The sequence below is a fragment of the Genypterus blacodes genome, unplaced genomic scaffold (assembly GCF_046128005.1).
Source record: "Genypterus blacodes isolate CSIRO-AG114 ecotype Tasmania unplaced genomic scaffold, CSIRO-AGI_Gbla_v1 ptg000055l_1, whole genome shotgun sequence".
In the NCBI taxonomy this organism is placed as follows: Eukaryota; Metazoa; Chordata; class Actinopteri; order Ophidiiformes; family Ophidiidae; genus Genypterus; species Genypterus blacodes.
The window spans coordinates 3,779,581-3,801,479 of NW_027466867.1; the positions used below are offsets into that span (position 1 = coordinate 3,779,581).

The 21,899-nt window shown below is 40.7% G+C and overlaps 1 protein-coding gene across 2 annotated transcripts; it reads left to right on the top strand.

Annotated features, from left to right (window-relative positions):
- The first annotated feature begins 630 nt into the window (after positions 1-630).
- On the top strand, positions 631-13,229 carry LOC143001960 (zinc finger protein 518A). Of its 2 annotated transcripts, XM_076151838.1 has the most exons (5): positions 631-936; positions 2,993-3,064; positions 3,599-3,732; positions 3,976-4,006; positions 5,132-13,229. In XM_076151838.1, exons 3-5 carry the CDS (start codon positions 3,646-3,648, stop codon positions 9,121-9,123), a joined length of 4,110 nt encoding a protein of 1,369 aa, XP_076007953.1. In that variant the 5' UTR covers positions 631-936; positions 2,993-3,064; positions 3,599-3,645; the 3' UTR covers positions 9,124-13,229. The 2 variants fall into 2 exon arrangements, with proteins under 2 accessions (XP_076007953.1, XP_076007955.1); XM_076151840.1 differs by lacking the exons at positions 3,599-3,732; positions 3,976-4,006.
- The last annotated feature ends 8,670 nt before the right edge of the window (positions 13,230-21,899 follow it).

The following is a 21,899-nucleotide window of genomic DNA, read 5'->3' on the forward strand; positions in this document are numbered from 1 at the left end:
AAGAAGTGAATAAAATCAATTGTACATATTATATTGTGTGCTGTGGCTTGTCGGCGCAGTATCCCACAGTCAATCAGGACGTTTTGACCACAGGGTAAGACAGAAAAACAGCCCCACCTACTGTGCACTGCCCTTTCATCAACCAGCCATTATTGTCATACTCCAGAAAATGGATTGAACACAATTGCCCAAGTCACTCTGTAATGCTGGTAATGCTTAAGTGTTATGGGTGTAACTGTGTTCCGAATGGCCAACTAATAAACAATAAAGTGTTAAGGAATTAGAGATATAGCCAACATTCAGCCAAACATTCATGACCTCATGTTGGCTATGTTGTTGATGTGACAGTGTCTATGCAACAGTGCTGACATGTTTAGTGTTACAATGTTGATATAAAGTGAGATTATGCAAGTGGTGTGTTGATTTGTACATCCCCGTTATTGTAGAGTGCGGTTAAGATGATTGCCGTTGATTTTTTGGAGAGAAGAACGTTGTGTTCATCGGATATTCACAATGGCGGGTTGACTCCTACATGTAACAAAGTAGGAAATGGCGCATATCCGCCATATCTGGCTGTTGCCTCTTGTGCCACATAGCAAACTGCCTCAACGTGACGCAGGGACGTTGTTGAGAAAACAGTGTCGTGGTTTAAAGCACATTGAAAAAGCACCAAATGTCTTTATTTTTGCTGCGTTTCTTTATATAAATGCCGAGCAGTAAACTAGTTCGTTGTTTAACATCCTATAAATATTCATCCGCTTCTCCATGAGTGTTCAGAAAACAGCAGTACCCGGATGGACTGTCATGGCCGCCGTCGCTGTAGTGCCACAGAAAAGAGGGAAGAAATGTTTCTGCTGTGTGTTTTCTCATGCTTACGCTTCCTCCAATAACATCAGGTGTTGACGGGACACTACGTGAACTTCCATTAAGTTTACAGTAAGAAACCATCGTTTTTTCTCAACTTTGTGTATCTTTGTGTGATTGGAGGCTTTATTTTGGTGTCAAACAACTGGTTATTAAACTCTCCAGACACTGAATTATCGCGATGTTTATCACATATTTTTCATGCATGGAGGCAGAAATTGTGTCAGCGGAGTCAAATGTAACGGCGCAAACCCCGGGGACGTTTGTTGATTTGTTTTACGGATGCAGCGTCCCATCGCCTTTCCTAAACTTAAGTGTTGGTGTGGAGCTAGTCAGTCACTCGGGAAAGTAAATATACATCGAGATGTGAAATTTAATCGTTCAGGCCAGTATTCATGTCTTCGCTTAAGATTATTGTCTGTATATTGATGAATTATAAGGTTACAGTAATTGCAGTTTTCAAATAGTGTAGTTTTTTTCCTCATTCTTGTGTGTAAGCTTGATTTATATCGTCCCATCTTACTGTAGGTGTTGTGAGGGCTTTTTGTAGGATACCTGTGGGCAGTCCAGGTGTATGCTTCATTAATTCTCACTACTATTAGTTTCTAGGTCTTATTATGTGTCCAATTTCCTTAATCAAAGATATGGAGGCTTAATTGTTGTAAAGTTGATTTGGATTGTGTGATTCATACATTTTCCCCCATGCATAAATATGTATATTTCATGGCATCATTAATATGTTGCTGCTAGTGCTCACCCAGTTTTCAGTGTAGATATAATAATTGTTTTTTATTAACCAGCTGGAGCAGTTAAGTCATAAAATCATGGCAGCCATTTTATCCAATATGGCTCCTCCCGGCTCTGGAGTTGGAACTGATGGCTGAAGGCTGTAAATGCAACTGCTGAAACTGAAGTTGATTGTTATTTAATTGTTGAAAATCTGCTCTCTTTTTCTGGCACACACACAAAAACGAGGGTTATATAGTTTAGCACAGCAGACATGGATGCCACTACACAGCTAACAATTGAGTTATACTGGTCAATAAGTGACTGTGAGCTGTTGCCATTCTTGCTGTTGGTGATCCACGTTGTCTCTAGTTGAAATGCTAGAACTTCTTGAACTTGAAGATCAGAAAGCTCAGGATTGCAGCTAAACAAGTGCAAAACATTCCTTCCTTAGTCGGCTAACACACGAGTGTGGAGCAGTGAATGAGAATATTCTGCTTGAGATATCACTACAATCCACTTGTTAATTGGCACATCCTCAGGGTATCAATAATTTTGTCCGGGCTATATTCGTTTATTATTTAAAGTAGATAAAGGCACATTGTCACTTCAATTAAATATGGAATTAATTATATACCAATTACTTTTGTCAGTTTGAACCTATTTTGGAGACCATTATTATTTTGTTGTGTCATCATTGTGGTATTTGAACAACAATACTTTTCTGTAATGATTTTTACTTTTTCTGCTATCTTCTGCCTGCCATAGATATTTGACTTGCAGTGGAATAACTAATTTATTCTTAATACTTTTTTGGCATCTAATCTTCTCACTGTGACAAACGCCGGCCCACCAACATACGGCAAAAAATTATTCCTTTTCAAAATTGCAGTATGTGTCTAAATGCGACTATGTTGCTGTAGCATATTATACCCAGACAAAAACATTGCTGGACTGCACAAATGTTTGGAATGATTTTTGACTAGTATTTAATAACTATATTTACTAAGAGTGAGGTCAAAAGCTCAAAGTAAGTGAAGCAGTAATAAGTATTTGTTTAGATCAACACAAAAACCAAGCTTTACTTAAATCTTAAACCTAAAGATTTTAACTGGGATTCTTGCAATCTTTTTGATTAAGAAATGAAAAAAAACAAGGCCTTATTAAAAGTGCCTTAATAATTTTCATTATTTTGAACAGGAATGATATTCTCTACAATTTAAAGATTTGCACAAATGCAGTTTGTGGGGGGAATATTTGAAATCTGGTAAAAAGAATGGCTGAAATCCATCTTGAGGTCTACAGAAACGGAAAATGTATTGTCAGTATATTATCTTTTTTTACCCATGACTTTTTTTGTTATTTACTAATCTTTCTCTTTCTGTGTATCTTTTTCCAACAGGTGCTGCAGCTGCACTCCAATTCCACTACTGTAGTGAAAAGATGCGTTGATCAAGTTTTTGCCCAAATCCAGGTAACCATAATTGCTTTTTAGTTATATCCTTACTTTTCAAGCAGGAGTATGGAATTACATTTTGGTCATTGTCAAAAGGATAATATAGAAAGAAAGTATGAAAATACATTGCCATCGACCATTATTTTTATTTATTGTGATAAATTGACCTATATTTAAAGAAACAATTCAGAATTTACTTCATTGCTTACATACATTTGTGATGAAATGGGGAACATGAGCTGGCTGTCAGCACCAGAATGTGTGTTTTATGTGTTCCTGAAGTGACTGCACGCCCTTGAACTTCCAATGGCCACAATGAGGTTGGGTCTGAAAAAAAGGCTTCCAGCAGTTAGTTTGAAAAAAAAAAACAACAACCTGTTACATCAGTCAAAACGTGCTGATCTTCAGTAGTGGTAGAAAACACACAGAACCAACAGCCACTTCAGCTTCTGCGATGCTCGGGACAAACCTGCCCGGGGCCCGAATTTTGCTGCCTTGGGCAGTAAAATGTTCACGACAATGTCAATGAAAAACATAAACAAAACTCTGCAGTTGTGTCCCAACCACTTTCGTCCACCTCAGTCCCATGTTTTGTTCACATGGGACTGTGCAACACTGGATTTCGGTCGAAGTTGGTTCTCGGGCAGTTCTATTCCCATCTATATGATTCCACGAACTTGGAATTGGTGAGTATTGAGACATTTTGCTCATGTGCATCTATTCTTAAATTGTGTGTATTGCTTTTTTGTACATGATCATGAAATTTACTTAATTTAATTGCTTGCCATCAGCCAGGCTGTGTTCACTGTGTTAAAAAATCACCTCGTCATGCCATTCACTACAATATTTTGCATATCAAAGTCTTCATACATCTTTGTTTCACTAACTACAGTGTGTAATGTCTTTGTTTTATGTTTTTTGACACACAGAGGCTGCACATCCCATCCAGAAAATCTAAAGGTCAGGTATCTGCTAAGAAACTTTCATTTGGACATACGTTATTTGCAAAGAACATTTTTTGTGTCGATATTTGTACTTTAATGAGAACATTTTCAATAAAAATGAACGTTCTTATATGCTGGGTGTGATTTTTGATCATTTCGTGGGCAGCTGTCATACAATATTACCTGAATGATGAATATTTCTCAATTTTATTTCCAGCAATTTGAGAGTGCAAACATACATTGAGCATGTGATTCTTTGTTTTAATGAAATACATAGAATATGTGTACAGTACATATAGATGGCAATAAAGAAAATCGCACAGAAAGAATGGCAAAGATGTCTTGAGTATCGGCTATGATACACAGCTTTATATGCACAGGTTGTATTTGTTTATTTGTTGCTTTACTGACTGTAAATGGTTCCCTCAATCTAGATTTAGACTATTCATAGTGAGTGTCGAAGACTAATTCACAAAACAATGGTGTTGTGTATAACTCCCATAAACAATTCTCGTTAACGATTCACGCTAACATTATGTTTTTACACAAAGAATATTATAAAAGTTAAATTAGTCAAAGTAGATACTGTCTGGTAGAAACGACATGAGCTTGCGTCACTTTTGCAGCCTTTCAAGTCTGTAGAAAGAAGTTGTAATTCTTCCTTTTTGGCTTGCTGTTCCTTTCCTTGTTATTCAGAAAGAGAATTACAAATTATTCTGTGTCGGTGGCTCCATCATTGCGATGTGTGACATTGGTGAACAGTGAATGATGCCTGTGACTGAGTGTGGCTTTAGGGGGGTTTTGGCTCTGATTCAATAATTCTTCAGATTAATAAATTGAACTGGTTCTTCTAAGATCACTGATAAACATTGTTTACATTACATGTCAAACATTGATTACTAACTATATATCATATACATTTGCATTCTCTGTTGGACATTTTTTTTGTAGTTTGATTGGGCTTAATCACCAATGATCTATTTATTACTCAGGTTATGATGGATAATTTTATTTGTGCAATCTAACATACAGAAACTAATTTGTGCTGTTTATCACTGTAGCAGTGATAAATGTATACTCGTCAATTTGTCACATCCATGACATTTCAGCCTGTATTGATCAATTATTTCTTCTCTTACAGATAACTGCAGAAGTCCAAATATGGAAGAGGACCTTGTGACACCTAAAGACGCTTCCTACAATGCCAACATCTCAGTGATAGAAAATGAAAAGGAAAAGGTAAAAGAATTTGTATATAAGCATTTCAAAGAGGTCACTGATGGGTCAATCTTCTGTAATACAGAAGAATCCTCCATTAAAGAACTCGGCAGCCCAATCAAGAATGAAAAAGCGACCATAAGGAAAGCCCATTGTAAAATTCAACAAGGGGCTGTTTTCTCCGGGAAGATTCTGAGTTTCGGGTGCTCAGTGTGTAGGGATGATGTCACTTACAGCCCCAACGATCTCCTTAAACATTTCAAAGCTGTCCACCAAGGAACACTTCCTACATACCCTTGTGATCTGTGTGGTTTTGTCACAAATGAGTTCCCTGCCCTCCAGCGCCATCGGATTGAGCACAGGAGTACACAGGTTACATGCGAGATCTGCAACGACAATGTTCAATACTCTCTCCTTTGGCTTACCAGACACTACATCACGTGCCACAGTCAAAATGGTCAGTTCCACTGTGAGAGATGTAAGTTTACCACTCAAGATGCTGGTACATTTGTACAACACATCCATCATCACAAGGAGACTTCCTTGAAGTGCTTTAAATGCAGACACATTAGCTTGAACCACGAGGAATACCAAAAGCATATGAAAGCTCACTCTGGAGGATTCCCCTTCACTTGCCAAATCTGTGGATTTGGTGCACTGCGGCGGGACTACCTTAAAAAACACATGATAGCAGTTCACGAGGAGACTGAGAGGAGTGAATTTAAAGCAGTAGAGGACAACAGCGCCCTAGCAGATCCATCTGAAAGCTTCAAACTTAAAAACAGCCCTTCCATTGGTGGAGAATCGCAGGAGGCTCCAAGAATGTCAAAACTGAATAGTCCTGGGAAGTTACCAAACAAAAACGGGAGGCTAAACATACTTGACATGTCGTTGGAGGAGATCCAGCAAAATATTGATGGAACTGCAGGAAAAAACGACAACAGAATTTGGAGCAAATGCTCTCTTAGTAAAGAACAGCCTGTACCGTTAATGCTGCAGGAAAACGACAACTCTTCAATCTCTAATTCTGTAGGTCACACCAATCCTAATGGACTGACCGTGCTAATGGTCAAGAACAAAATCTCTCTTCCTGCCAACTGTACTACCAAAGTGATGGGGTTCAAGATGGTTGATGGCAAAAAACATTTAGTTTTGAAAGTAATACCAACAGGGAAAGAAGTGTCGTCCACCTCGCCTTCAGTTGAAGACTTGAGTTCCTCTGCATCGAAACACTCAGAGAATGGGGAAGGCTCATATATTAAGAGCACTAGATCACATCATTTTCCTGTTTCTGAAAGAAGTGGATCTCACATACAGGCTGATCAAGATATTATGGCAGTAAAAATCAAGACTGAGGAAGAGGAAACCTCTATTAGCAACGCTTATGCCACACTGGAAACACACGGTGCTGAAGAAACTGAACTTACAATAAATAAGTTAGGAGCTTATGAAGATGCATTGCTTCCTGACACCAATCTGTGTGATGAGGTGGAAGAGCAAAGTCGCCTAAAAACAACCTATTCACAAAACAGTAAGTTTGGTAGAAATGTTGGTTCTGCAGCATATCACAATTATGGAGCTACCAGTTGTGATCCTAAAACCAGTAACTCTCCAGCTGCAGTGGATCACAACTGGGTGGTAGAGCAAATTTCAGCAGCAGATTTAATGGCAGACATTGAAAAAAACAAAGAAAATGACACTCCTGAATATTTGGTAGAGGATGAACCCCAGTTGTGTAAAAATAGCCCGAAAAATTCAAAAATGCTATTGACAAATGTAGTTTCTCTAGCGGAGTCATCCTCGGCTACGTCAAGTATGAGTGAAACCTCCACACACTCAACAAATTGTACCCAGAATTCCCCAAATCAAGAAGTTTTTACTTTTCACAACTATTCCAAGGAATCATTTGGTCTTTCCCCTGACACTAACAAATGTTTTGACAATATGTCTGAAATTTCGACAGCCAAAGAAAGTGTTTGTGGTCCAGAGTCGTTGCAATTTAGCTTGACACTGGCTGAGTCCCCTGAACCACTAAGAGAAAGCGGAGGTGAGAACATGGCGAAAATGTCAAGTAGTGATATTCAGGTTGATGAATGCATAGCCACTGATGAATACCCTCTCACTGAGGATGAAAATCCAGAGTCGGTGCTCCAAGATTTCAATATTATCAAAGTTGAAGAGGAGGAGGAGAACATCCCTATACCAAAACAACCGCCTGAGACCAATGGGAGTAGTTCCTTGGGCAGTTTTGTGGAGGAACATTCAGATGAAATCATTTCTCAACAACTTAATAAAGAAAGAGCAGTGTCGTTAAGTGAAAGCAGCGATTGTCTCAGACCAACAAAAACAAAACTACAAATTCTTCAGCTGGCAGAGGGCAAGCAGCAAGTGTTTTTCAAGACGACTGAGAATGGATACACCGTGCCAGTGCACCTCAAGGATGGGCCGGGCTTCAAACTGATAGCAAACTCCACAAGCCCGCAGATAAATGTATCTTACATGAAGCCAGGATTTGAGAAGTCAAGAAATACTTTTGCCGTGGTTCCTTCCCCAAACCACAGGATGTGTTTATCAGCGCAAAAAGCAGGACTTTGTGAAAAAGGGACAGCACTTTTATCTCCTGTTCAACCAGGTGTCGGCACCACCTCAAACCACTATCTTATCAACAGTGCAGGCCTAAAGGGTCCTGTCCTTCTTTCAAGCTCGTTTAACTGTAATCCTGGAGATAAAAGTGCGAAAACACATCCGACTTGTTACTTGTTACAGAGGCCAGTTGGTCAAGCCCCTAGTGCTCCTGGCATAAGACTTGCAAATTCACAACTGCCACTTAATTCATGTCCAGTTCTGACTATGCCTGGGAACTCTCCAGACAAACCCAACAATCTGCAGCCTGGTCGGCAGGCATTCCTGCTGCGGTATGTTTCTCCTCCCAAATCAGGCTTACTTCTGAATAATCTAGAAGGAAAGGTGGTTACTCAATGTAGCCAAACTAATGAAAGCATTGCTAACAAAGTCATATTTAAAATAGTCTCTCCTTCCAATGGCCTTATTGCAGGTGCCACTTCCACCTCAGGCAATCAGCCTCTGTTTCTGGCCACTAAACCCCAGGCCCAGTGTTTTTTAGTATCATCAAATAAAGCTGATGCAAGTGCTTCAAGTGGTGTAAGGAAATTGATCACCATACAGAACAATGTCCAGAAATACGTCATGGAGTCTTCAATGTTGCCCTCTCTGCCAAATGTTCTGTCACAAGGAGAGAAACCTGTTCTCGCCCCAAGGCCAATTAGGCCACCAAGCCAAAGGAAAAGACGCAGGAACCCATTGTTTGATGAGCTCCCAGTGTCGGGGCATAAAGCGAGGAGACTTGCAAGTAAAGCGCCGACGGAGAAAGAGACGACCGAGTTATGGCAGCCTGTAGCCAAAGAAGTTGAAAGAACTTTGAAACTTGCCCCCTTCAGCTCTCTACAGGAGGTCAAATGTCCCCGCAGATATCAACCTGTAGTTGTTCTCAACCATCCAGATGCTGACATTCCTGAAGTGACAAATATCATGATGACAGTGAACAGATACAGAGGAGCTGTTAGTAAGGTGTCTCTCTCCGAAAAAACTATTCAAGCGCTATCGGAGTTCAGTGCACAAGGGAAGTCCATGAACCAACACTTGACTGAAAGTGACGAACCAAGACCTAGACCGCTTCAGAGTTTAACCCGAGAAAGATTCCTCCTGAGACTGAAGTTAAGGAAAAAAAGCAAAAAAAAGTACGAGGTTGTGGAACATTTATCAAGTCGTACACAAGACTCCTTGGTGTTTGTCTGCTGGTTTTGTGGTCGGCTCTTCAACAGCCAAGAGGATTGGATTGGTCACGGCCAGCGCCATCTCATGGAAGCAACTAAAGACTGGAATAAATTGTTCTGAAACTTTGATACGTCCTCCGAATGGGACGATGGGACTATGAGGTAAAACAGATGCATCTGATAATGGTGTGTGTATATTTTAGAAGCCCTTCCGTTACACTTTGGCTCTGGCATCTGTAAATACAGGTTTTATCTATTAAAAGGTGCATAGTCTAGGAAATGATGTACTTCAAGTATGGTCTTTGCTATCATGCTTGTACAGGTCATATTGAACTGTGAAAACGGTACACTGTTATTACGAATTCTGGTAAGACCACTGACTTTACGAAGGGGAACCAATATCAGCAAAGGTTGTGTGCACATTTGGATTGAGTTACTCAGGTGTATTCAGATGTCCTGATGAATTAATCTATTAGTGTTTTTGCTGTGTATAAAGAAACAATAGACCTAGCTGTCTGTTTAACTTTGAAAAGTCTTTGATTGTCCTGTACAAGAGGAGAGGAATTTGAGGTTTTATAGCCCAACTGTAAAGCTGTTAAACTAATTGAAGTTTGTTTTGCACTTGTGATGGAAAGAGTGTTCTATTTCAAATTACTCAATTGTGTCAATTGTTTTCAATCAAGGCAATATGATTTTACAATATTTGCTGCCGTCTTGTAGCATGCATTTTTTCCCGAATTGAAAGAAGAACTTTTTGAGAGAGAGTGTGTTGTGACGAAGATGAGTAATGCTTCATCTGTTGCTTGAGAACTGCAGCTTTGCCCACATTGTACAACCTATGCAGTTTTCACACAAAATGATTTTATTTTTCAGCTCAGGCTGTTTCCATAAACGTGTCTTGTGCATCATGTGAAATAAAATAAAAATCCATAGACAAGGGTAACACAGTAAATGCATTTTTCGTTTCATGGGATCTTTTTAGTTGTAGAACAGACGTATGCCAGCATTGACCGTTATAGTTCAGAAACACTGAATCAGATGACACACAGCCCTTTGTTGATCGGCATTGATTAACAGTTGCATATTTCATTATTCTTTCAGTTCTTTTTTGGCCTCCTGACTCTGGATCTTAATATCTGGATCTTAAGCTTAAGTGTTACACTTCATTTGAATTTATCCTCCAGATCTCCGTCTCCATTTTCAGATCTAGATCCTTGTGCCTTGGTCATGAGCAATGGCGGTTGCATTATTAACCCAATGCACCTTTTTGTTGGGCAGCCAGCATTTAAGGTGAATACCAAAAGCATTGATACTGCCATTTTTGGATATATATTATTAAATATAAACAAAGCTGTTTCCCTGTTCTGCATAGAGACGGATTGTTCTTCCATTTACTGCTGCTAACATGCAGTTTAGCAGTACTGCTTAGACGTATTGCTACCAACTGTCAAATAAGAGTAAGCTGTGACCTGACCACAGCTCTCAACCCTTTTCCCCCTCAATGGTTAAGAGAAAATGGTATTAATCACTAGAGAAAGGAGGGCTGATGAGCCAGGTGGATGCTGTGTAGGATCACATGGGCTGCGTGTTTTCTCTGGGAAATAATAGCAACTTTCTAGAAAACTAGTTGAATGTCATCGCTAAGTGGTATTTTTCTTCACTGTGATTAATACCGACTAATTCAGGTTCAGTTAACGAACAGGTCTCATTATGTGCTATGTTCAGAGCATCTACAACTACAGAGCTTCACATTTTACTGTGTTATGATAAGACATGATGTGTTCTGAAGAAAGTGTTCACTCATAATTGCAAAGTCCATTATGCTGTAAATACATTATTTAACATATGTTATTATTTTTTGAAAATGCAAAACATGTCAACAAGGTATGGGCTTGTGTGGGTTTTGCGATGATTCAGTTGGAATTTAATATGAATGAATTTAACATCGTAAGAAACGGCTAACCTACTGAAGCCAACCTATGCTTTAAGAAATATGACGACGTTGCTTCAACTACAGTGTATTTTCCTACATTAGGTATTTGCCTCAGATCACGTCCTATAGGTCCAATGGTTATATTTTGGGTTGTGGCTACAGATTGGTCATATTTGTAAGCCAGTTTCCATTGAAACAACACAATACATTCAGGTTTTATTTGGGTCTTGTAATGTTTTCTTGCACCAGTCTTGCCAAGTTGAGGTCACATGCTACCTCCCTTTGTATTCACATGTGGTGCTTTCATGGGTCAACTCCTGTTTTGGTTCATTTTTGCTTGTAATGAGATCTTTGTCGAACAACGACTTTGTATTCAGACCCTTACTTTGCCAACAAACATTGCAAAAAAGATTTTTAAAAAGGCTGTTTTTAAAAAGTGACTCGAGAAATAGTTAGCTTTTCATCCTCACAACCTTTGTAAAGGGATTCTTAGATAATGGGAACCTTGCATCATAATGGTAAAATCTGAGAATTGTCGAAGTAGATCACACATTATGTTTTGTCCCTAAGAAAAGCTGCTTCGATTCATATTGCACAAAGAGAATCAGGACCAAATAAATGCAAAGCATACCATATTTATTTCAGTTTGTGTCAAAACTGTGTGTTTGCATGCAGCAGGGATAAAAGCCTAATAAACCTCACACTGCATCTGTTAGGTCCATCTAACCATCCGACTAACCACCTTTATCTTATGCATGCATGTTCCATAAGGGGGATGCAGCCTCGTTCAGTGTCACATGACGGAAAATTCATTCTTTAATGCGACACAAGAATGACACAATTTTGCTTCTATTAGAATAAAGAGTAAGAGTCAGGGTTAAATGTTAAGACTTGGTTCAGCATCTAGGAGCTTGAGAGGTCCTATGAGTCAGGGAGGAGTTTTGAGATTGCTGTGTTGTGCACAAAGATGTGGAGCCCCGACACATTACAATGCATGTTTTGGCATTACATTATGTCAGGACAACAAATTGATTAGTTAGCTTTGGCAGAACAATTGGACTTGTTGATTTTAAGTTAAAAAATGTCTGCAAATTGGACCGATGTGGGGAAAAAGGGAGCTCTCAGTCCCTAGACCAAATAGATGAGCAGCTATCTGGAACAGGTTATGAACTTTTCTCTTTTGTTGTCCTCTTTAATGTTTCGATTGCGGTGTTCTGAATCAATTAGATCACAAACATTTGTCTCGTGTTGAAGATTAAATATGTTACAAGAACAATGGCACTGGACAAAATCCTCTCTCCTCTCCTGTCATGTTTCTTCCTCTTCTGTTGAGTTTTCTATTGGTTGCCATCCATGCTGTTGCAGTTGATCACAGGTGTGTTTTGAAGCTAAGGTTACTTTTAAGTGTCATGAATTCTGAAAGACAATGAGGTCAACCAAACCTGCCTGCCACTGAATCGACCAATAGCAGGCATGCATGGATAAAACGGGAGCACACAAAATGACACCAGGCATTCCTTCATGTTCATTCATCTTCCTCGACTTCTCTACGACAGCTCTTGTAAACACACAGAACCCATGTGTGTGAAAATCTTTTTTTTTTCTGTGTCCGCAGCCAGATGTTGCAAGGTTTAAGGTGTTTTTTTTTCTCTAAATTCATCGAACGAAAACCATTTTACTGTATCTAACGATTGTTTCCCCTTTCCTCTTCTGCTTCATCACTTCTCTCAGGCCAAAGAACCAAGTGGGTGTAACTTGAAATGTAAACAAAAGGAGAATGATCTGTTGACAGGCCTTTGAACCGTCCAAATGTGTTCTGCTGTACTGTGAATACCACACACTACTCTTAGCTTTCTTGGTAGAGGTAAACACTACTGGATCACCCTTTCTTTGCTCAGTGCATCATATTATAAATTGTATCAGATTATATGTTAAAATCAAATCTCCATCTTTAGGATTATAGGGCATCGCCACCCATTTGAGTTTATACACCAAAGTCCTTAATCAGATATGTGCTGAGTTTCTCACAGTCAGTAGAACTTACTCTCTTCCCGTTCAGCCTAGTTGTTATGTTCTATCTTAACATCCTCTCTCTACAATGAACAAAGTGTTATGTACAGCCAACCTAAGCTGACATCGGGTGCTGGACAAATGACGCAGCAAAAGAAAGAGGGAGTTTGGTAAACCAGTGTCTTGTCTTTTGCTGCTTTACACAATCTGTCATTCTAAGTGCCTCAAATGTGAAATGGCAGGTTGACAATGAACTGTATTGGTTAATTTGGTGATTCCTTCTAATAAATCTAAATTTTAAAAGAATGTATCGAGTCTTTTTTTCTTTTGGGGTGTTGTGACTTGTTCCTTGGAAATGATCACAGATGACGATTCCCAATTTGCACACAGGTGAGCAGTTTGCTTTGTCATGTAATTCCATTCTCTGTTCCAATTAGAATGAGATGCTGGAAAAGGCCACTGGAGGGCAGCAGAACACAAATGTTCGTGCTGTATTTTTGCGAGTTGAATTGTAACATTGAATCTGATACAGGCAGATGTTTGCAGCTTCAGTTCACTAAATCAAAGGCGAAGGCTATGAGGAAATGTGGTTTAAGAGACCATCACATTGCTCCAGACAACAAAGGTAAATCCATTTTCAATTTAAACTGCGTCTAAGATGGTGTGAGTGGGTAAGAGGTTTAGGGTGCAATGTCACATTAACTCAATATGCATACATAATCTGCTCAGGTGCAAGTTTTAGTCACATCTGTTTTTTCATTTAAAGAAGCAAGCCAACAATCAAGACTAGCCACTGTTGAGATGAGTAACACAGAGGTCTACACTCCACCATCTTTCGATAATGTTGACACTCAATCTTGTCAACCTACACACAGGCATAGGTCTGAAGATGATTGTTTAATGCCTGTTTCAAATCAAGATGAACACCAGCTAAGGGAAGTCTGATATCTCTCGTGCGTTTGTCAACCATGCATCTCTCTTGAAGACATCTCTTTGAAGTTGTGATGGTGATGATCAAGACTCCAGTCATCCCTGGAATCCATATGACCTCAACAGTATGCAGGTATTGTTCAGAACCAAGTAATTTCTAATAGTGATGTACAAAACGATTTGTGTCAGTATCGAATGACCATAAACTATTTGATTAATCGATCATTGATAATACCTAATTACCTTTTGCCATCCTGCATTGTTGTTGTCTTTGTTGTGGCCATTTGTTTCCTGTTCATGATTAATGTAGAGGGAGAGTAAAAAACATATGACAACACTCCTATACTGCACATATAGTTTCGCTGTGCTGCAATTTTCTGCCTTCTCCTTCATCTTCAGCAAGACGGCTGGTGTGGAGCTGCTGGGGTCTCCGCTCCGAAGACAAATATACTGTAAGTTATGGCTGAAACGAGGAACATCAGAGAGTAGGAAACATCGTCACTGACAGTGTTCCTGTCGGGAGCTTAAACAGGTGCACGCTCCGGAAAAGACACGCCCCCAAACAATTCAAGAGCTTCCTCCGGTAAACATGTCGGTTTGTTCTTCAGACTGTTGGTGTCTTAAATGTGTGTGATGCTGATTTTGACCAAGATATAGGCTTTTAAAAAAACAAACCATTTGGTCCATGGTTACACTGACATTTTGTGAGAATTTGAGTAATAAATGAACCTCCTGAGAGCTGCACTGGAGTTATTTTGCATGCATTTATAATTTATCCTTGCTGTTTGGGATTTATGGACCCAAAGTGATATTTAGACCACTAATGGCTGCGGAAAATGTCCAGACATGAGGACAACAGGTTGAAGTTAGACCCAATGGTGTATAAGGTGTAGGGTGGGAAAAGTATAATGTCCATATATGAAGACACAAGGTCTTAGGAGGTTAACATTTCCCCCAACTTGCAGCAATGTATCCTAATGCCATCTAGATGATGTGTTTGGAATTCTAGAGCTCTAGCTCTTTCCTTTGCCAAGTTAAGAGCAGCTATGTCGTTGTATCCACTTGGTCGATCTCACTGATCAGTCTCACTCTGGCCTGGCTTCAGCTTGGGTGTGGCAGTGGCTCAGTCCATTGGGACGCGGCTTGGGAACTGGCACAGCGCCGGTTCAAGACCAAGTCAAACGTCCACTGTAAAGGTGATTTATTTTGTTTTGTTAAATAATAAGTTGCGGTTTTATGAATTGCAATGTCGAAATGAATTCCAGTGGAGTTTTGAAGCCAAAGATCTTGCGACGGCTCTGGACAGACAGTCAGGTGTACAGACAGAGTTCACTGGGCCACTTGCTACTTTGATGGAATAGGAGCCAACTGGGTGTTAAGCCAGCCAGCCAGCCCACAGTATGGGATCCAACTGGGTGTCTGCCCAGAAGGCCCCCAACAGCGGCAGTAGGGGCGGCAGTAGCTCAGTCCGCTCAGGCTCGCTGGTTTGAGGCCCCTGTATGGACCAAGTAAGTAGACTGGTAGCTGGTGAGTTGCCAGTTTGCCTCCAGAGCACTGCCGAGGTGCACATGAGCAAGGCGCCGAACCCCCAACTGCTCCACGGGCACCGAAAAATGGCTGCACCATAATTTAAAAGCTAGAGCTAGAGCCCAACCATTTGGTCATCTTGGAAAATTGGACCAAAAATAAAATTTGCCTCAAACTTACAGAAAACAATCCTCGTGCCCTGTAGACGCTCTGTTTTTAAATTTCAGAGCTCTAGCTCTTAAATTCGCCAAGATATGGGCTTTTTTTAAAAAACAAGGAGAGGAGGTACACACAGACTCAAAGCTGATTGAAAGAGTACAAGTAATAGGTTTTATTGGTATTAATTGATCATTAGTTTTTATGTGTTAGTATTACATAATTTAATATTCCCCTCTCCCTTTGTACCAAGTTTGTGTCGTGAAACTACTCCTGGCTCAGTTCGCACTTGACTCATAGTGTCGTGTTGTCTTTTATTGAGGCTTTAGTTCCCCCTTGTGGCCATTCTGTAAACCGCAAACAACAGACAAAGAATGATGTGCTGTCAATTTTAAGGCAGATCATCTTTCAGATTTTCCACATCTGCTTCACCTAATTTGAACCTTAAAATGCCACGCTCACATGCTGGTGCACCGCCTGTACACAGTGTTTCAAAATGAAAATGTGGTTCAAAATGAAAAAAGAGGTATTCAGTTAAGACCATTTGTAATAAACGCTATATTTAAAGTCTTGCTTTTCACGTTTGCAATCCTATGAAGGTAACTTTTCATTCAATTTAATAAGTCAACACAGCTTTTGAATCGGTTGTGTACATAACCGAGTTCACTTGTTATGTTGTACACAAAATGCTGAAAGAGTGTATCTTTGTTTGAATGAATTAAACATTTTGCTACAATGTTCATTGTTGAACGTTTCATCCCTTGCCTGCTTTCCCCCGGGTAGCCACTGGGTGGCACCAATTGATGACTTTAAAATCATCAAAAGCAACAGCAAAGAACACAACAACATAGATAAAGACATCAACTGGTGAGTGTATCATCACAGTTGTGAGTGTCTCTTTTATGCAATTACGACAAGGTTGTGAGTTCGAGGCCTGACCTCTCCCAAATCTCCAGGAAGACTAGCTGGAGCTCTAGAAATCTTTTAATACAACCACATGTGTCTCCTGCATGTCGGGGTTTGCAATAGTCTATCCTGCTTGAACCTCTTCAACTGTCAACTGAGTGTCCTCCAGTAAGTTCAGGGAGACACACTAGATCACCTCAATGCACCGTCCTCCCTGCACCTCCACATACATTGATGTACACTACGTGTTTTACTTTTAAGAACCATATTTCAGCCTGTTTATTGAATTGAGTTCGTGTTGGTTCAAAGGCGATTCCTGGTTTCACCGGTTGGGGCGCTGTCGCCATTTGAGACCAGGAGAGCAGCAGGTGAAATAAGCGAAGGAGTGAAACGGTATGTTATTGTTGTCGTCTCGTTATTTCTCTGTTATCAGGTCGGCATTGTGCTTATAAGTACAGATATGTGCTCACAACATGCAACGCCATGTTCACTACATGATGCCACTGCATTTGAGTCAGAAGAACAGTTATAAAGTCTGTTTGCGTGTTTAAAGTTCTAATGAACTCTCCCCACTTAAATAGCTCGGTGCTTATGTTGACTAGCAGTGTACGTAATGTGTGCGTGTGTGTGTGTGTTGTATCAACTGTTTCACCAACAGATTTCTGGACGTTGTGTTTGCATTTATCAAACATTGTGGAGTCTTTTCGGGTCAACTCATCACTCGATTCCAAGTCCAGTCTAAGAAGTCCAAACCACTGGGAATAGTTCAGATTTAGGCCCGTGTGTGCTTCTGGCACAGAATCTATCGACCCTCTATTCAGATTTCATTGACGTTGAATGATGTGTGGATAAGAAATAATAATTATTCTTAATAATAAAAATCAATATTGTCAATCTTGATTCTTCAATGTATATATAGTTATTATGATATCGATTTTAACCACGTCAACTTTGAAGTTGGATGTGTATATGTCGCCCTCTTGTGGTTAAAATGGAATACTGCATTCTCAGCAGCTCTTCAGAAAACAGATAAAGAGAAACAAGTTGCTGATCACAAGTTGAGGATGTGTTTATTCGGAAACTTTAATGTAAATAATTTGTATTTATTCTGACTTGAGAAGCTGGACTGTAGTAGTGCACAGCAGGCCCTTGTAGCCAGTAGACTCCACAGAGTCTGTCCAGTTGTACCAGACGCTCATGCTTCTGATTCATGACTTTGTGAAAGTCTGGCATAACTGCTGCTTCAGGTCCTTGTAGGCAGTAGACTATTCTGAGACTCTTTAGATTCTCCGGCCTAAAACGACCAGCTGTGTGTCTACAACAGCAGGCCACCAGAGCACAGCTGAGCTGAGTTACTGGGTGTAGAAATTCAAACTTTAAGCTGAGGTCGAACCTCCTCCTTGGCTGAGTTGTGGCGCAGTGATCTTGGTTTCACTCCTGTTTATGGGAGGAGCAGTCAGGATGTCTTGGTTTTAAGTCGAATCCTGCTTTCGCCACTAGGGGGCGGTGTCTCCATGTGAGAGCAGGTAATCAGCAGGTGAAACCAGCGAACGAGAGAAGCCGTGTGGTTGTTTTGTCGCTACCAGGTCGGTGTTGTGTTTATAGTTCATATATGTGCTTGATGTGCTACAAGATGTTACTGCACTCTACAAACAACAGGCAGGAAGTCAGGTGTTTACGTTCCTGCTGAAAGGTTAGAGCCGTTTAGCCTTCGTGGCGACGCACCGGTATTGAGCCATTACGGTGTGTGTGTGTCTGTTAAATCCATGCTACGGAGGGGTACAGTAAGTGTGCGTGTATGCAGTAGTGACTGTTTGTTGTGTGAATGTTTGTATACGTGTGTATGTGTGCCTGTGTAAGTGTGTCTGTGCGTGCATGTGTGTGTGTGTGTGTATGCGTGTGCTGTTTTAAATGTTTGCTGTATTTCTCAAGCTGTGGTGTTTGGATGCTGCGTTTGAAAATTTTAGAGCTCTAGCTCTTTAACTGACCAAGATACGGGCTTTTTAAAAACAAATGATTTGGTCCATGGTTACACTGTCGCTCTGGAAAACTGGACCAAAAACTAAATTTTCCCCAAACTTACGGAAGATGATCCTCGTGTCCTGTAGAAGCTGCGTTTGAAAATAAGGTAAAGTATTTGTTATTATATATATTATATTACACTTAGACTAACTACTTCTCTTTAATCTTACTGCTAATTTATTTGAAATATGTTCAATAAGTAAATATATAAATGACTTTTTGAGATGTGAACACATATCGACTTATACGCTAAGTCGATTGAATAACTAAAAAATATCCTGTTTAAGTCATTTAGGAAAATGGGACCAAACTTTTTTTTTTTTTTTTTTTGTGATGTCAGCACCAAATCAAAGAGACAAAAGAAAAATTTAACCTTTCCAAGGTTGGGTGGGCGGTGGCTCATTGATAAGGCACGCGTCTGGGAATCAGGCACACGCTCCGGTGCTGGTTCGCCTCCAACCTCGGTTCCTCACTCTCCAGCTGGTAGCTGGAGAGTTGCCTGTTACCCTCCGGTCCAGAGCCTGTTACCTTCCGGTTCCCGCGCCCACCTAGGCACGGAATCTACTGCATTCAGTCAGTCTGTCAGAGAGAGTGACAGACACATAGCGAGAGACTGATACTCATAGTAGAACACGTCACGTAGATTTAGGGACACACAGTGTGTCGCTCGGGCTGCGTGGCAGGCACAGTTCTTGTGTCTGGCACCAGAACGAGTGATGCACTGTGATAGAACATATAGGAACACATAGGTACTGACACACAGACAGGCAGGCAGGGTGCGGAAGAGGAGGTGCTTTTAAATAAACTCACTGAGTGTTTCACTGGGAAAGATAGATAGCAGAAAAAACGTGTGAAATTTTTTTTTCTTTGGCTCAGAGGGTTAAGCTGATGGTTGGTGATCACAAGGTTGGGAGTTCGAGTCCCAGTTACAGGAAAGTAACTGGCTCTGGACCGGAGGGTAACAGGCAACTCTCCAGCTGCCAGCTGGAGTGTGAGGGACCGAGGTTGGAGGCGAACCAGCACCGGAGCGTGTGCCTGGTTCCCAGACGCGTGCCTTATCAATGAGCCACGGACCACCCAACCGCAGAAGCCGCAATTTTTCTTTTGTCTCTTTGATTTGGAGCTGACGTCACAAAAAAAAAAAAAGAAAGTTTGGTCCCATTTTGCTAAAATACTTCATATATGACTTTAACAGGATATTTTTAGTTATTCAATCGACTTAGCATATATGGTAATGTCTTGTTTGGATCTCAACTACGTGTTCACATCTCAAAAAGTCATTTATATATTTACTAATTGAACATATTTCAAATAAATTAGCAGTAAGATTAAAGTAAAAATGTAGTTTTTGGTCCAGTTTTCCAGAGCGACAGTGTAACCATGGACCAAATCGTTTGTTTTTAAAAAGCCCGTATCTTGGTCAGTTTAACAGCTAGAGCTCTAACATTTTCAAACGCAGCATCCAAATACCACAGCTTGAGAAATACAGCAAACATTTAAAACAGCACACACACACACATGCACGCGTACACGGGCACACGTATACAAACATACACACACCCTTCTGTACCCCTCCGTAGCATGGATTTAACACGCACACACCGTAATGGCTCAATACCGGTGCGTCGCCACGAAGGCTAAACGGCTCTGACCTTTCAGCAGGAACATAAACACCTGACTTCCTGCCTGTTGTTTGTAGAGTGCAGTAACATCTTGTAGCACATCAAGCACATATATGAAGTATAAACACAACACTGACCTGGTAGCGACACAACAACCACACGGCTTTCTCTCGTTCGCTGGTTTCACCTGCTGATTACCTGCTCTCACATGGAGACACCGCCCCCTAGTGGCGAAAGCAGGATTCGACTTAAAACCAAGATTCGACTTAAAACCAAGACATCCTGACTTCTCTACATTAGGCTCCTCCCATAAACAGGAGTGAAACCAAGATCACTGCGCCACAACTCAGCCAAGGAGGAGGTTCGACCTCAGCTTAGAGTTTGAAGTTCTACTATATCAAAAAATATTAGCAGTACTCTCTCTCTCTCTCTACACCAGGAAAAGGAGCCATCTTGTGGTGATTTGTGAGAATACACACGCTTGTTTCAAATTAACAAATGATTTATTCAATCACAACTTTACATTATATGCGTCCATTTTAAAGCCAGTTTACGTGAACATTTAAATATAATAATAAACGGGAATCCAATGTGTACTCGCAACTTTATCAGCAGCGTTCTCGTAACATCGCGCCAACAACATAACATGAGTAACATCCTCTCTGCTCCCTAACGCTCTCTGGTCGCTATGGTAACGTTTAAACATGCCTTAAACATAAGATACACCACAAAAACAAATGTAAAGTGCATGAAAAATATAACTCACCATAACGCTGAATCAGTGGGAGCCCTGAGCCTGTTTCTCTGTAAACAGACGGTCCCATCCAGGGCTAATGGGAGACACTGACACCCAGGCCCGGCCCTGGGCATGGGCGAACCGGGCGGTCGCCCGGGGCGCCATCTAGTGGGCAGGGCGCCAAACTGCAATCCACATAAAGTACATTTAAATAAATATGTTAATAATTATTTTGACTTCTGGTCTGAATCTGTGAGTGTGAGATCATGACCTGTCGCCCTGAACCTGACCCGCTGTTTACAGTGAAAGGCAACGGGCGTTCCCGGCGCCCGCGCAAAACTGGTTCCGGGTTCAAGATCGTCCAGACCCACTAATTATGTCGGACAGTGATCCCGGTGGCCGGAAATACTCTAAAGGCAAAAACGTGTTGTCCGTGATTTTCACCGGCAAGCGTGCCGGCAACGGACGTTTCCGGCGCCGGCAAAACTGGTTCCGGGTTCCTGGCAGGAACCCGGAACCAGTTTTGCGCGTGAGTGACCATGGTTGATCATTTCCATAACACCTAAAAGGAGGACATAATGCGGCATATCAATAAATTACCATGGTGTGCATAGGACTCTGGTATACTCTCATTTACAATACAATTTTGTGTGGTTTGAAGATGTTTGTGTAGCTGAATAGGAAAAAATGTCAATGAAAAGTCAAAAAGTGTTTATGCACAGTATTTGAATTTATTCAATACATTGTGGTGTTCAAAACCTGACCACTGACATGAATCTTTTGTGCCACAAAGCATAACATGTGTGGACTCAAATGTAAAAAAACAAATAACAGGTAACATATATAATAATAAAAAAATGCTTTTTTGAAAAGCATAAATAACCTTTGATGTCAACAACATCTGCCCCCCGCAGGTGCGACATGCAGCGCACACCCCATGCAGCGCACACCCCAACACTTGTGTCTGCCCCACAAGTACTCCGACTGTCATAGAGACACTCTGCCAGGAGAGTGTATAGAAATACCTTTTGCTGAAACTTACTAAGTGTCACTGT

Coding starts and splice junctions, on each gene's coding strand:
- LOC143001960 (XM_076151838.1), top strand. CDS start 3,646: ATGGGACTGTGCAACACTGGATTTCGGTCGAAGTTGGTTCTCGGGCAG. Junction 3,733..3,975: donor ATTCCACGAACTTGGAATTG/GTGAGTATTGAG, acceptor TTTGACACACAG/AGGCTGCACATCCCATCCAG. Junction 4,007..5,131: donor CCCATCCAGAAAATCTAAAG/GTCAGGTATCTG, acceptor CTTCTCTTACAG/ATAACTGCAGAAGTCCAAAT.